The sequence below is a fragment of the Vulpes vulpes genome, chromosome 8 (genome assembly GCF_048418805.1).
Source record: "Vulpes vulpes isolate BD-2025 chromosome 8, VulVul3, whole genome shotgun sequence".
NCBI lineage: Eukaryota > Metazoa > Chordata > Mammalia > Carnivora > Canidae > Vulpes > Vulpes vulpes.
The window spans coordinates 12,501-26,820 of NC_132787.1; the positions used below are offsets into that span (position 1 = coordinate 12,501).

General features: G+C 35.7%; 1 protein-coding gene across 3 annotated transcripts; it reads right to left on the minus strand.

Annotated features, from left to right (window-relative positions):
- Positions 1-3,578: 3,578 nt before the first annotated feature.
- LOC112912764 (olfactory receptor 6C6-like) lies at positions 3,579-6,300 on the minus strand. 3 transcript variants are annotated; one of them, XM_072765078.1, is made up of 2 exons: positions 5,385-6,300; positions 3,579-3,586 (listed from the first exon to the last, which is right to left on the minus strand). In XM_072765078.1, the coding sequence occupies exons 1-2, from the start codon at positions 6,298-6,300 to the stop codon at positions 3,579-3,581; spliced, it is 924 nt and encodes a 307-aa protein (XP_072621179.1). The 3 variants fall into 3 exon arrangements, with proteins under 3 accessions (XP_072621179.1, XP_072621178.1, XP_072621177.1); XM_072765077.1 differs by lacking the exon at positions 3,579-3,586 and adding an exon at positions 4,458-4,516 and having other exon boundaries at positions 5,397-6,300; XM_072765076.1 differs by lacking the exon at positions 3,579-3,586 and adding an exon at positions 4,458-4,512 and having other exon boundaries at positions 5,390-6,300.
- Between the last annotated feature and the right edge of the window lie 8,020 nt (positions 6,301-14,320).

A 14,320-nucleotide genomic window follows, 5' to 3' on the forward strand; every position in this document is an offset into this window, starting at 1 on the left:
CTTTCTCGGAAATACCTGAGAGTCACTGTGATTTCCCATTAAACTACTTGAACCATTCTCACAGGGTTTCAAAGTGAGATCTTTGGTGTTTGTTTCAACAGCATCTCTCCGGTGCTCAAACTTTTCCTTCCCTCTCTCTTTCGTTACTTTTAAAAGCTGTACTGCCTCCACTAGCACCTTTCTTTCCAGTGTGATCACAGAAATCCTACCTTCAACTGAAACCTGATCAATATAAGACTCATGTTGTAAGAAAATGCACATTTATGATTTCTTACAATTACAATGTTTTGTGATTCCATATATAACTGACAGCATAACTTTAATCCAAATATGCCTATTTGTCAGGTCTGAACTGGTAGCAAAAGATTGGGATCGTCCCTGCGTATTCTCAGACCATAATGCCTTGAAATTAGAACTAAATCACAACAAGAAGTTTGGAAGGACCTCAAATACTTGGAGATTAAGGATCATCTTGCGGGGATCCCTGGGTGGCGCAGCGGTTTGGCGCCTGCCTTTGGCCCAGGGCGCGATCCTGGAGATCCGGGATCGAATCCCACGTCGGGCTCCCGGTGCATGGAGCTTGCTTCTCCCTCTGCCTGTGTCTCTGCCTCTCTCTCTCACTGTGTTCCTATCATAAATAAATAAAAATTAAAAAAAAAAAAAAAAGGATCATCTTGCGAAAAGATGAAAGGGTCAACCAGGAAATTAAGGAAGAATTAAAAAGATTCATGGAAACTAATGAGAATGAAGATACAACTGTTCAAAATCTTTGGGGTGCGGCAAAAGCAGGTCTGAGGGGTAAATACATCACAATACAAACATCCATCCAAAAACTGGAAGGAACTCAAATACAAAAGCTAACCTTACACCTAAAGGAGCTAGAGAAAAAATAGCACATAGATCCTACACTCAGCAGAAGAAGAGAGTTAATAAAGATTCGAGCAGAACTCAATGAATTCGAGACCAGAAGAACTGTGGAACAGATCAACAAAGCCAGGAGCTGGTTCTTTGAAAGAATTAATAAGATAGATAAACCATTAGTCAGCCTTATTAAAAAGAAGAGAGAGAAGACTCAAATTAATAAAATCATGAATGAGAAAGGAGAGATCACTACCAACACCAAGGAAATACAAAGATTTAAAAAACATATTATGAACAGCTATATGCCAATAAATTAGAATAAAATGATTGAATATGCTTTCATGTAAGGTATAAAATTTGATTACATTGACATAACTAGAATGAATTGGGAATTTTTAATTCATAAATGGGTTAACATATGAAAAGTTCCCCAAACAGACATAAATAAATCATACCTCTAATTTCTTCTAAGGGTCACTACCATTTGTATAATATGAATAACTTTGACCAAAATCTGTGGTTCAATTATTTCCACACAGAAAATATTTTAAATACCCTAGGTTGCAATAAATTTCTTCCAAACTCCTGTTCATTGTTATACTCTTTGGCTTCCTCCTTTGAATCACAAATGTTCTTAATGGCATCTAGAAAATGTTCTATTTACCTTGCTGCCCAGATCCAGCATAGGAATCAGTGTTTATGGCATTTCTAGACTTAAGAATGTTATTCTGTATGTTAGCAAATTGAACACCAATAAAAAATAAATTTATTATTAAAAAAAAGAATGTCTGTCTTAAATTATAAGACTTGAAAGTCAGAATTACCTGTTGATCCGTGGGCTGCAGAATGGCTATTGTGTTAGCAGGCATGAAAACCACATGAATCTTATGGTGCCTCTACACAGAGCTCTTGAATGGTCAGGTGCACTGCCAATAGAAAGCCATATTTTGAAAGGAATCTTTCCTTGAGCAGTAGGTCTCCACAGTGAGCTTTAAACCTTAGCAAGCCTTGTTCAAACAGATGTGCTGCCGTTCAGCTTTAATATTCCATTTAGAGAACACAGGCAGAAGAGAGTCAGCTTAATTCTTGTTTTTTTTTTAAAGACTTTATTTATTTATTTATTCATGAGAGACACACAGAGAGAGAGAGAGGCAGAGACACAGGTAGAGGGAGGAGCAGGCTCCATGCAGGGAGCCCGATGTGGGACTCGATCCCGGGACCCTGGGGTCATGCCCTGGGCTGAAGGCGGCGCTAAACCACTGAGCCACCCAGGCTGCCCACCAATGGACTTCTTGATGCAGGATCGCCACAAACCTCCAACTGTGAGAAATGCAGTGTATGTAAAGTGCAACAGTGCAAAGCAAATAAAAATGACATATACCTGTCCTACATTTTGTTTGTCCATTCATCACTTGGAGGTTACTTCCGTGGTTTCTGCTTTTTGGCTCTTATGCCTGATGCCTCTATGAAAATGTGTGTAAAAGTTTTTGTGTGAACCTATGTTTTCAATTCCTAGGTTAAGAATTTCTGGGTTATATGGCCCCTCTGTATTTAACTTGATGAACTGCTGTATTTTTCCAAGGGGCTGCACATTTTACAATCCCACCAGCAATGTATGAGGGTTCCAAATTCTGTACACGATCACTTGTTATTATGTACAATAGCACTTGTTATTGTTTGTGATAGATATAACCAACATATATGTGCGGACAGAGTCACAAAGGTACACACACATACACATACGTATTTTAACTGTCTTACTGGCTGTAAAGTGGTATGTTTCTGGTTTTGACTCTCATTTTCCTAATAACTACTCTTCTCGAGCATCCTTCCATGTGCTCTTTGCCTGTTTGTATATCTTCTTTAAGTCCTTTGTCTATATATTGTGGAGTGTTTGTTGTTCAGTTGCAGGAGTTATTTTATGTAAATTTAACCAAGGAAGTGCCACATTTTTACCAAGAAATAACAAAAACATAAAATTAAAAAAGTCCTAAATAAACAAAAAGACATCTCATGTTATCGTATAGTAGACTTGACATTGTTAATTAAGATGATAATAGTCTCAAACTGACCCATAGAGTTAATGCAATGTAATCCTTATTAAGTTTTCAATGGAATCTTTTGCATAAATGAGCATTCTGATCCTAAAATTCATATGGAATTGCAAGGGACCCTGAGTAACCAAAACAATACTGAAAAAGATGGGCAAAATTGAAAGAGAAATACTTTCCAATTTCAGAACTTAATATAAAGCTACAGTGATCAAGACCATGTGATATTGGCATAGCAATTGAGCAATAGCTCAAAGGAATAGAACTGAAACTCCTGTAATAGACCCATTTATGGTCCATTGATTTTTAACAAGGGTTCCAAGTTTATCCAATGGGAAGATAATAGCCTTTTCAACAAAGCATGTTGTGATAACTATTATCATGGAGAAGGTGACTTTACTCTCTACTTTAACCCATACACAAACATTAACTCAATAGAAACATTTCAGGTTGTACTACAAAGCTGTGGTCATCAAGACAGTGTGGCTCTGGCACAAAAACAGACACATAGATCAATGAAACAGAATAAAGAATCCAGAAGTGGACCCTCAATTTTATGGTCAACTAATATTCAACAAAGGAGGAAAGACTATCCACTGGAGAAAAGACAGTCTCTTCAATAAATGGTGCTGGGAAAATTGGACATCCACATGCAGAAGAATGAAACTAGACCACTCTTTCACCAGACACAAAGATAAATTCAAAATGGATGAGAGATCTAAATGTGAGACAAGATTCCATCAAAATCCTAGAGGAGAACACAGGCAACACCCTTTTTGAACTCGGCCACAGTAACTTCTTGCAAGATACATCCATGAAGGCAAGAGAAACAAAAGCAAAAATGAACTATTGGGACTTCGTCAAGATAAGAAGCTTTTGCACAGCAAAAGAAACAGTCAACAGAACTAAAAGAAAACCTAGATGGGAGAAGAGATTTGCAAATGACACATCAGATAAAGGGCTAGTATCCGAGATCTATAAAAAACTTATTACACTCAACACCAAAGAAACAAACAATCCAATCATGAAAAGGGCAAAAGACATGAACAGAAATCTCACAGAGGAAGACATGGACATGGCCAACATGCACATGAGAAAATGCTCCGCATCACTTGCCATCAGGGAAAAACAAATCAAAACCACAATGAGATCCCACCTCACCCCAGTGAGAATGGGGAAAATTAACAAGACAGGAAACAACAAATGTTGGAGAGGATGTGGAGAAAGGGGAAGCCTCCTGCACTGTTTTTGGGAATGTGAACTGGTGCAGCCACTCTGGGAAACTGTGTGGAGGTTCCTCAGAGAGTTAAAAATAGACCTGCCCTACGACCCAGCAATTGCACTGTTGGGGATTTACCCCAAAGATACAGATGCAGTGAAACGCCGGGACACCTGCACCCTGATGTTTCTAGCAGCAATGTCCACAATAGCCAAACTGTGGAAGGAGACTCGGTGTCCAGCGGCAGATGATGGATAAAGAAGCTGTGGTCTCTGTATATAATGGAATATTCCTCAGCCATCAGAGATGACAAATACCCACCATTTGCTTCAACGTGGTTGGAACTGGAGGGTATTATGCTGAGTGAAATAAGTCAATCGGAGAAGGACAAACATTATATGGTCTCATTCATTTGGGAAATATGAAAAATAGTGAAAGGGAATAAAGGGGAAAGGAGAGAAAATGAGTGGGAAATATCAGTGATGGAGACAGCACATGAGAGATTCCTACCTCTGGGAAACAAACTAGGGGTGGTAGAAGGGGAGGTGGGCAGGGGGTGGGAGTGACTGGGTGACGGGAACTGAGGGGGGCACTTGATGGGATGACCACTGGGTGTTATGCTATATGTTGGCAAATTGAACTCCAATAAAAAATTATATAAAAAAAAAGAAATCAAAGACCTAAAAGTATGGTATAAAACAACAAATTTCTTAGTGTAAGTGGTAGGTATCCATCTTTGCAACTTTGGATTAAGCAACGGTGTCTTATATATGACACCCAAAGCACAAGCAACAAAATAAAAAATAAAAAATTTGACTTCATCAAAATTAAAACTTTCGTGACCAAAGGACACTAACAGGAGAGTAGAAAGACAACACCAAGAATGAAAAAAGTACTCACAAACCCAATCTAAAAGATGTCTACTAGTTTTAAAGAAACCTATTGGAAAGCCTTGTGGGGCTTTAATATAATAACATGAACTTATCCCTTGTAATTGCCTTAGAAAAGAAGATGGTTAACAGTCCTGACTTAACATAGTAAAATAAATCAGAACATAAACCTGAAGTTAAATTTTTTCTTCTTAGGGCCACATGGATAGGAGTTACAGCATTAAATATCTTTTAATTTTTCCACTCATATTTCTCTGAAGGACAGAATAACTAAACTTACAAAATGATTTCAAATTTTTATTTACTTTTTTCTCCAAGATTTGAAACTTGAATCTTCTCTTTATTTTCTGGAAAGAGAGAAAATCTTTTGGAGTGTGTCCTTGAAGGCTTGTTTGACTTGCTGGTTTCTGAGACTGTAAATGAAAGGGTTTAATAAAGGGGCAACCGAGGTATAAATAACACTTACACCTTTGGACAAATTCACCCTTTCCTTCGCTGTTGGCTTTATGTAATTAAAGATGCAGCTACCATAAGTAAGGGAGACCACAATCATATGAGAAGAACAAGTAGAAAAAGCCTTGGTTCTTTTCTGAGCAGAGGGGATCTTGAGAATGGTCTTGATAATGTATGTGTAAGAAAGAATCACTAACAGTAAGGTCACCAGAAGTGTTACAATAGCTAAGGCAAACGAAAGCAATTCCAAGAAACGAGTGTCAGTGCAGGAAAGCTGCAGCACAGGGGAAATGTCACACATGAAATGATCGATTATTCCGGAAACACAGAAATCCAGTGTGAGGCCCACAGCCAATGGTGAAAATGACAGCAGAAAGCCCACGGCCCATGAGCTGAACAGGAGTTGGTAGCACACTTTGTTGTTCATGATGATCAGGTAATGGAGGGGTTTGCAGATTGCTACATAACGGTCAAAGGACATGGCAGCCAGCAGGTAAAATTCTGCAATTTCTAATTGGAGGAAAAAGAATAACTGAGATGCACAACAATTGTAGGAAATGACTTTGTTTTTAGTTATGAGGCTTATCAGGAATCTGGGAATACAGACTGTTGTCATTGAAGCTTCCATAAAGGAGAAATTTCGGAGGAAAAAATACATGGGAGTCTTGAGGCTGGGATGTAGCAGGGTGAGAAGGATGATGGTTAAGTTTCCGGTCATGCTCAGCACATAGTTGAGGAAGAGAAACGTAAAAATCACAATTTGCAGTTGTGGGTCATCGGTCAGTCCCAGGAGAAAGAACTCGATCTTTGTTGACTGGTTCTTCATTTTAGACTTGAGGCTTATGAAATCAACATAGGAAAACATCTCCAAGAGTGGAAAGAAGAGAGATTTTTTTTAAAACAAACCTCAGAAAAAAATATAATCAGAAATGTAAGCAAGTTTAAAAGGTTGATCCAATTTAACAAGACAGATGATACTTAAAAATACAGCACAGATTAACCTAGGCGCCTCTGACTGATTGTTTCACTTTTGCACAGGCATGATAACGACACTACCAATTTGTTTTTCTTTTAACCTATTTAAACCTGAAAGAAAAAAAAAATAAACCTGAAAGAAAATGGAAATTTTAGCTGATCATTTCCAAATTATTTAATTCTGTTTCAATGTTCTAGGTAAAACATCAGCTTGTCTGTATTTGCTCTGAATATCTAAAATATTATTTAAGAAAGTTCTTGTAACACATCAAAAACGATACCAATGTCAACTTGTAATGTTTATTCAAAACTCCTTAGCTCACTAACACATTTTATTTTATTTTATTTTTATTTTATTATTTTTTTTTATGATAGTCACACAGAGAGAGAGAGGCAGAGACACAGGCAGAGGGAGAAGCAGGCTCCATGCACCGGGAGCCCGACGTGGGATTCGATCCCGGGTCTCCAGGATCGCGCCCTGGGCCAAAGGCAGGCGCTAAACCGCTGCGCCACCCAGGGATCCCACTAACACATTTTAAACAGAGGTGAAATATGGAAATAATGAGATACACTTTTTTGTATGATTGAAATTTCCTGACATATACTATTATTTATTTTGTCCTGATGCAGTAATTCCCCATTGTCTCTTTATCTCATTTTACTTACTTATTATTTTTCTTTGGTTTCACATACCTCAGTCTTCTCATATCAGTTGCTTTTAATCATGAAATTTTGACTCTTGTATCTACATAAAAAAAGAAGAATATATGACAGTTCAAAAGTCAGGGAATTCTACCTCACTTGTACTTCTGAGATTACTTTCATTTAAGATCTAGATATTTATCACAAATTACAAGTGAAAAAAAAAACAAAAAACAAATTACAAGTGACCTAGCATATCTAGGATACATTGATGTGAATTTCCCCCTATGGGAATATGTAGAAACAGGGGTCAAAAATAAAGGATAAATATTCTCTCTTTTATAATATATTTTTAAACTCAATATTTCAAGAGGAAAGTTAATTGCAAAGCTTTTCTCCAGAAGGATTCTAAAAACAAATATGCATTCTGGAAATTATATGCATCTGTTAATAACTTTCACTTCCACTCACAGTCATTAAATGACAACCCAGATATTACAAATAATTCAATTAGAATCTTCTTCGAGGCCAGATACGGTTCATTTTCTCTATCTTCTTTTCTTGTATATTAAAATGAAGGAAAATGTCTCTATAAAAATCATAAATGAAAATGTAATGCTCTAGATGTAAAGATGTCTTGGGAAATCTCTCATATGAAAGGAACCCAAATTTTGTAACGAATATTTCTTGCTTCAAAGTGTGTACTAACAAACAGAACGGTTTGATCTGTTTTGCTCATAAGAGACACAGGGGATTAATTAAAAATTTTAAAGAAAGAAAAAAATAAATGTTCCCTGGAGACTAATGCTGGGGGAATACCAGTTATGTACAAAATAAAACTAAACCAAACCAAAAACAAAGAACGAAATAAATAAACTACTTTGAATTACTGTAAGCACAAACTGAATTTCATGAAATGCAAAACAGAACAGATATTCTCCCAAAAGAGAACTAGAAATAATTTAAACTCTACACTTAATGTCAACACAAATTTCAGATATTCCACTGTCTTGGGACAATATGACCAATTCTGCACATTAAGAAGGTTTACCCCAAAGAGAAATCTCTCCCTTGCTTCCTTAGTCTATGTTAGGATTTCATTAGCTGGTGACCCACGCTCCAAATTGGAAGTACTTAAATGTTGCGCGATTTTTAAAAATTTGCAACAACATGAAATATAAAGAAAAAAAAGCCATCAAATACACCATGTAGGTCATTTATTCCATTTGATGCTCTTATAACAAAAAAGAATCTTCTACTAAATAAACATGATATAACTGTTATTTTCAGGACATTAACATTGATACATTATTAACGTGTACTTCTCCAAGCCTATTTAAGTTTCACCAGTGACTAAAAATTTTTCTTTATAGAAAAAAACATTGTTTATAACTACATGTTAATTTAATTTTCATAATGTTTTGGTCTCCTTTAATTTGACATAGTTCCCTAGTCTCTCCTTAACTTTCAAGAACGTTCCTTGAAAATTCTTTTTTTTTCTTCTTAAATTGACTCTAAGTCAATCTTAGAATTTTAAACCCCATATACTTAAGGTACAGTGTTATATTAGTTTCAGGTGTATAATACAGTGATTCAACAATCCCACACATTACTCAGTGCTCTTTAAGATAAGTGCAATCTTTTTCTTTTTTAATTTTGTTCCTGAGGGGGAGAGAGAGAGAGAGAGAGAGAGAGAGAGAGAGAGAGAGAGAGAGGCAGAGACCCAGGCAGAGGGAGAAGCAGGCTCCATGCAGGGAGCCCGATGCGGGACTTGATCCAAGGTCTCCAGGGTCATGCCCTGGGCTGAAGGCAGTGCTAAACCATTGAGCCACCCGGGCTGCCCCAATAAATGAGATCTTATTCCCCTTCTTAGATTTCACTCATTCCCCCACGCACCTCTCCTCTGGTGACCATGTATTTGCTCTTTATAGGTTTGCCTCTTTTTTTCTTTGTTTATTGGTTTTGTTGCTAAATTCGACATAGTGAGATCAAATATTTGTCTTTCTCTGACTCATGTTGCTGAGCATTATATTATGCTGCTAGCACTGTGTTCTCTACATACATCCATGTTGATGCAAATGGTACAATTTCATTCTTGTCTTTGTATGGTAATAGTTCATCTCTCTCTCTCTCTCTCTCTCTCTCTCTCTCTCTCTCTCCACACACACACACACACACACACACACACACACACACACACACACATTCTTTATCCATTTATCCATCCATGCACACTTGAGCTACTTCTATATCTTGCTACTGTAAAGAATGCTGCAAAAACATAGGTGTGCACATATCTTTCCAAATCGGAGTTTTCATATTCTTTGGACAAATGCCCAGAGGTGGGATTAATGGATTACATGGTAGTTCTGTCTTTACTTTTTAAAGAAACCTCGATCAACAGCGGCTGCTTACATTTTCACCATCAGTGCATGAGGGTTTCTTTTTCTCCATGTCCTTGTCAACACTTACTTTTTCTTTAGTTGTTATTTTAGCCTTTCTGGCAGGTGTAAGATGATAACTCAGTTTAGTTTAGATTTGCATTTTCCTGATGGTGAGTGACGTTGAGCATCTTTTCAAGTGTCTGATGGCCATCTGGTTGCGTCCACTGGAGAAATGTCTGTTCATGTCTTCAGCCTATTTGTTAATTGAATTATTTGGTTTTTATGGAGTTGAGTTGCATAAGTTCTGTCTATACTTTGGAGAATCACCCTTTATCAGATATGTCATTTGCAAATATTTCCTCCCATTTGGTAGATTGTCTTTTAGTTTTGTGGATAGTTTCCTTCAGTGGGCTGGAGATTTTATTTTGATGAAGTCCCAATAGTTTATTTCTGCTTTTGTTTCTTTGCCTCAGGAAACACGTCAGGAAAAATGTTGCTATAGCGGATATCAGGGAAATTACAGCCTGTGTTCTCTTCTGGAATTTTTATGGTTTCAGGTGTCACATTAGGTCCTTAATTCATTTAGAATTTAATTTTGTGTTTTGTGTAAAAAAGTGTTTCGATTTCATTCCTTTGAATGTAGCTTTCCAGTTTTCCCAGCCCCACTGGTGGAAAAGATGATCTTCCCACTGCCTATTTTTGTCTCCTTTGTCAAAGAGTAATTGAATCATGGTTTGTTTCTGGGCTTTTTATTCTGTTCCATTGATGTCTGTATCTACTTTCCCGCCTGTACCATACTGTTTTGAGTTTGGTTTAAGTATGGTTTTGTTATACCTCCAATTTTGTTCTTTTTCAAGATTGCATTGGTTACTTGGGTTTTTTTTTTTTGTAATTCCATAAAAATTTTAGGCTGTTCCTTTTACTTTTGTGAAAAATGCTGTTAGTTTTTCATAAAGATTACATTAAATGTTTACATTGCTTTATGTAGTATAGACATTCTACTAATGTTTGTTATTCTAATCCATGAGCATGGAAGATCTTGCCATTTGGTTGTATCATCTTCAATTTCTTTCATTGATGTTTTACAGTTTTCAGAGTACAGGTCCTTTACCTCTTGCTTAAGGGACAGCCAATATTTACCTTTTTAAAATTCTACACTGAAGCACAAATGGGGAAATTAAGTACTGGCCTCAGATCTTAGCAGCTCTGTCACCAAGATTGTTGCCCAGCGCATTTTCCATTTGAACATCTTCCTTTCTTAGCTTTATGAAAAACAATTTTATTCTCTTGAAATTCTTCCTCATACTTACCTTTATATGACACCGTTGAGCCATAAGATTACTTCAGAAACATACAGGAAAATGTCTTCTATTTGTGCTAGCATATTCAGGCAGTTCCCACCTGTGCCAGATATACTATACTGTAGATTTTCTTTGCTAAAATTATGTCAGTTTCCTCCTTTATTTTAAACAGTCACACTTGTGCCGTGAAGAATAGAATGCAAATCATTGCTTCTCTGCCACTCTCTAGCAAAGTTCACTCTAGTCAAATTTGATTTGCCCTGTCTCTATTTCATATTGGCTCAAAAGAAACAGTCACAAAATACATATGGAATGTTAGAAACCTTAAAAAATGTGGAAATGATATGATAGTCCTCTTCAATAATGTTAATATTAAAACTTAGGAAAGCAATATTTAAAGAGAGGACTGAGAGGGGTATACCATCATCGAGTTATGAGTACACATTTTCAGTTTGGCTTCCCTTCGCTTGCACTTATAGCTCAAATTTTCCAAGTCTACTTGTTTGGGCCTCAAAACAAAGTTGTTCATTGATCTCCTGGGAACAAGGCCAAGTCCAGGCCATATCTGTGCTCTATTATAGATCATGAGGGATTTCTGGAAGCCATCGTTGCATTTCTCAGTAGCCTTTTAACTCTTCTCTATAGTGAATCTCCCTTGAGAATAATTGTGTTCATCTTTGTATCCCACAGAGGACCTGAAATGTTGACTTCTACAAAATAATTACTTCCATTAATCACAATTACTTAACATTTCATGAGTAATAAAAGCAGTTGTGAAACTTACTTTCTTATAAAAAATAAACCCTCAATCTATTTTTAATCATCTGGAAATATAAATTTTTCTAAATATATCCTCTTTGTTGTTTTTCCTTAGGCTTTGTTGGTGTTGAAGCATTGAGAAGCAAGTTTATTTCATAATTCTAATTTAAATAATAGCTATTATAAAGCACATATTTTGGTCATTTTTAAAATACTAATACACATGTTAATTTAAACCTCAGTACAGGGATCCCTGGGTGGCGCAGCGGTTTGGCGCCTGCCTTTGGCCCAGGGCGCGATCCTGGAGACCCGGGATCGAATCCCACGTCGGGCTCCCGGTGCATGGAGCCTGCTTCTCCCTCTGCCTGTGTCTCTGCCTCTCTCTCTATCTCTCTGTGACTATCATAAATAAATAAAAATTAAAAAAAAAAAAATAAACCTCAGTACAAATAGCAATTTTTTTTTCAAATAGCAATTTTTGAAAAGATTTTTATTTATTTATTCATGACACACACACACACACACACACACACACACACACACACACACACAGAGGCCAGAGACATAGGCAGAGTGAGAGGCAGGATCCCCATGGAGGCTTGATGTGGAACCCTATCCCAGGAACCCAGGATCACGACATGAGCTGAGCCAAAGGCAGATGCTCATCCACTGAGCCACCCAGGTGCCCCACAAATAGCAATATTTAATTCAGTGTCAATTTGCCCATCCAATATTTCATCATTGCCTATATATTTATTCACCATATTTTTAATATTTTAAAGAGAGATATTGCCACTAATACTAATATTTTGTTTATTCAAGATTTAGAAAATATATTATTATTATTATTATTTTTTTTAGAAAATGTATTATTTTGATTATTTTAATGTTGTTTATGTTTCTAAAATATTTTGGTAATGAAAATTATATGTGACTACTAAAAAGGTATAAAGTTGTTACATAATTATATAAACTAATAATGCATATTATTTAATAACTAGTTAATATCAAATAAGTGTATACCTAAATAAAATAATAAAACATACATTTAACATAAAAATACAATTGTCAGTTCATATAGTGACATAAGTTAAGATATTGACATAGTTACCAATGCAGAAGTAAATCACAGCTGGGATGCAAGATTTTTTGGAAATTACTTATCAGAAGAGGGGAATTAGAGTGTGGAGAAAAATGGAAGAAAAGCAGGCATAACTCAAATTTATGACAGTATATACTGCGTTTATTTAATCTAGTAAAGGAGCACTCATATGATAGTGTTGACTTTATATAGTTGTACATTGTGAAACAATTACCATGATAGGGTTACTTAACAATATATCACTTGTAACTTGTATATTTACTCACTCTCTCTCTCTCTCTCTTATTTTTATTATTTATTTATTTATTTATTATTATTATTTTTTTTGTGGTGAGAACATTTAAGATTTACTCTCAGCAACTTTAAGTATACAATAAGGTAATCTTGTAGATCAGTTTTGTTGCAATAATGAAATGGTGTTCTGTTTTTACCCTAAAAGCCCAATTAATAGGCCATAGGAAACTCTATTATATTCATGGAGGGCACATGTGCAATAATGCTTCAATTGGTAGCATGCTCATCTTCATGAATTTTTGTAATTGCTGCTTTGATATAGAGGCTTAATCCCAATTTAGGTTTGGGAATTGTTTTGCAGAAATTTAGGTTTGGGATTTATTTTTGGCAACTTTCAACAGGAAGTACACGTTTAATTGTCTTCTTTTTTTTTTTATTCTTAGCAGCCATTGTTGATTAATGGCTGGATCCATTAATTGATTATGTGTGGCAAATAGTTATGCTCTGAATCTGTCATTTACCATTTGTTTATATATTGTTACGGTTTATATGGAAAAGCCCGGATGAAAAACTACCTTATTTCTATTCAGTAGTCAAAGTTGGTTCTCTAGGATCTTTTTCTTGGTATCTTTATGAATACATGGCTTTATAAATTTTGTATTTATTGTATAGGTCACATTAATGATTGCCATAAATATTTCAAGGGAGGCTTAAATTAGCATCACTCTCTTTTTGAAGTGCTTTTGCTACAGGGAAAAATCCTCTTTTGGACAGTATACTTTTCTTATTTAATTGTTTCCTTCTCATCTTGCAGCACAAGTGTTCCCAGGCTCATGCTATATTTTTCTGTATTGGACCTAGACTGAGTCATTTTTCCAAAGAAATCTCCTTACATTGGTTAGGAAATGGTAAATCAAGAAGAAGAATCTGGGGACTAGCTGTGATAATTACTATGAGTTCGATCATCCTTTCTAGGTATTTTCAGTGGACAGGGCCAGCAAACATATATATATATATACATATATACATATATACATATATACATATATATATATACATATATACATATATATATATACACATATATACATATATACATATATACATATATATATATAATATATACATATATATATATTTCCAAGCAAAATGCCTATCAGTGCAATTTCAATGTACCATTCGAACTTAGAACTACAGTATTTTTATGAAACCACTTTTAGCTTTATCTCAGAATAAGAGCCCTGGCTATGAATAGAATTAGATAAGATTGTATCACACTAACCTTCATTTACTTCTTTTCCTCACACTACACATACAACAGCATTAGAATAGCAGTGACAGCACTATCATCCACGATATTATTCCTACCTAGGAACAATTTAAGACATTTTAAGCTATTCTTTCTGCCCTTAAATTAAATCCCACTTTGATGTACAATTAGATTATAAC

What these genes read in the sequence shown, in the direction of transcription:
- LOC112912764 (XM_072765076.1), bottom strand. Translation starts at nt 6,300, where the DNA reads ATGAAGAACCAGTCAACAAAGATCGAGTTCTTTCTCCTGGGACTGACC. An exon ending in GCCTTCAAGGACACACTCCA is followed by an intron (nt 4,513 to 5,389) that starts AAAGATTTTCTC and finishes GTTTGTCCTTCT; the next exon opens with CCGATTGACTTATTTCACTC.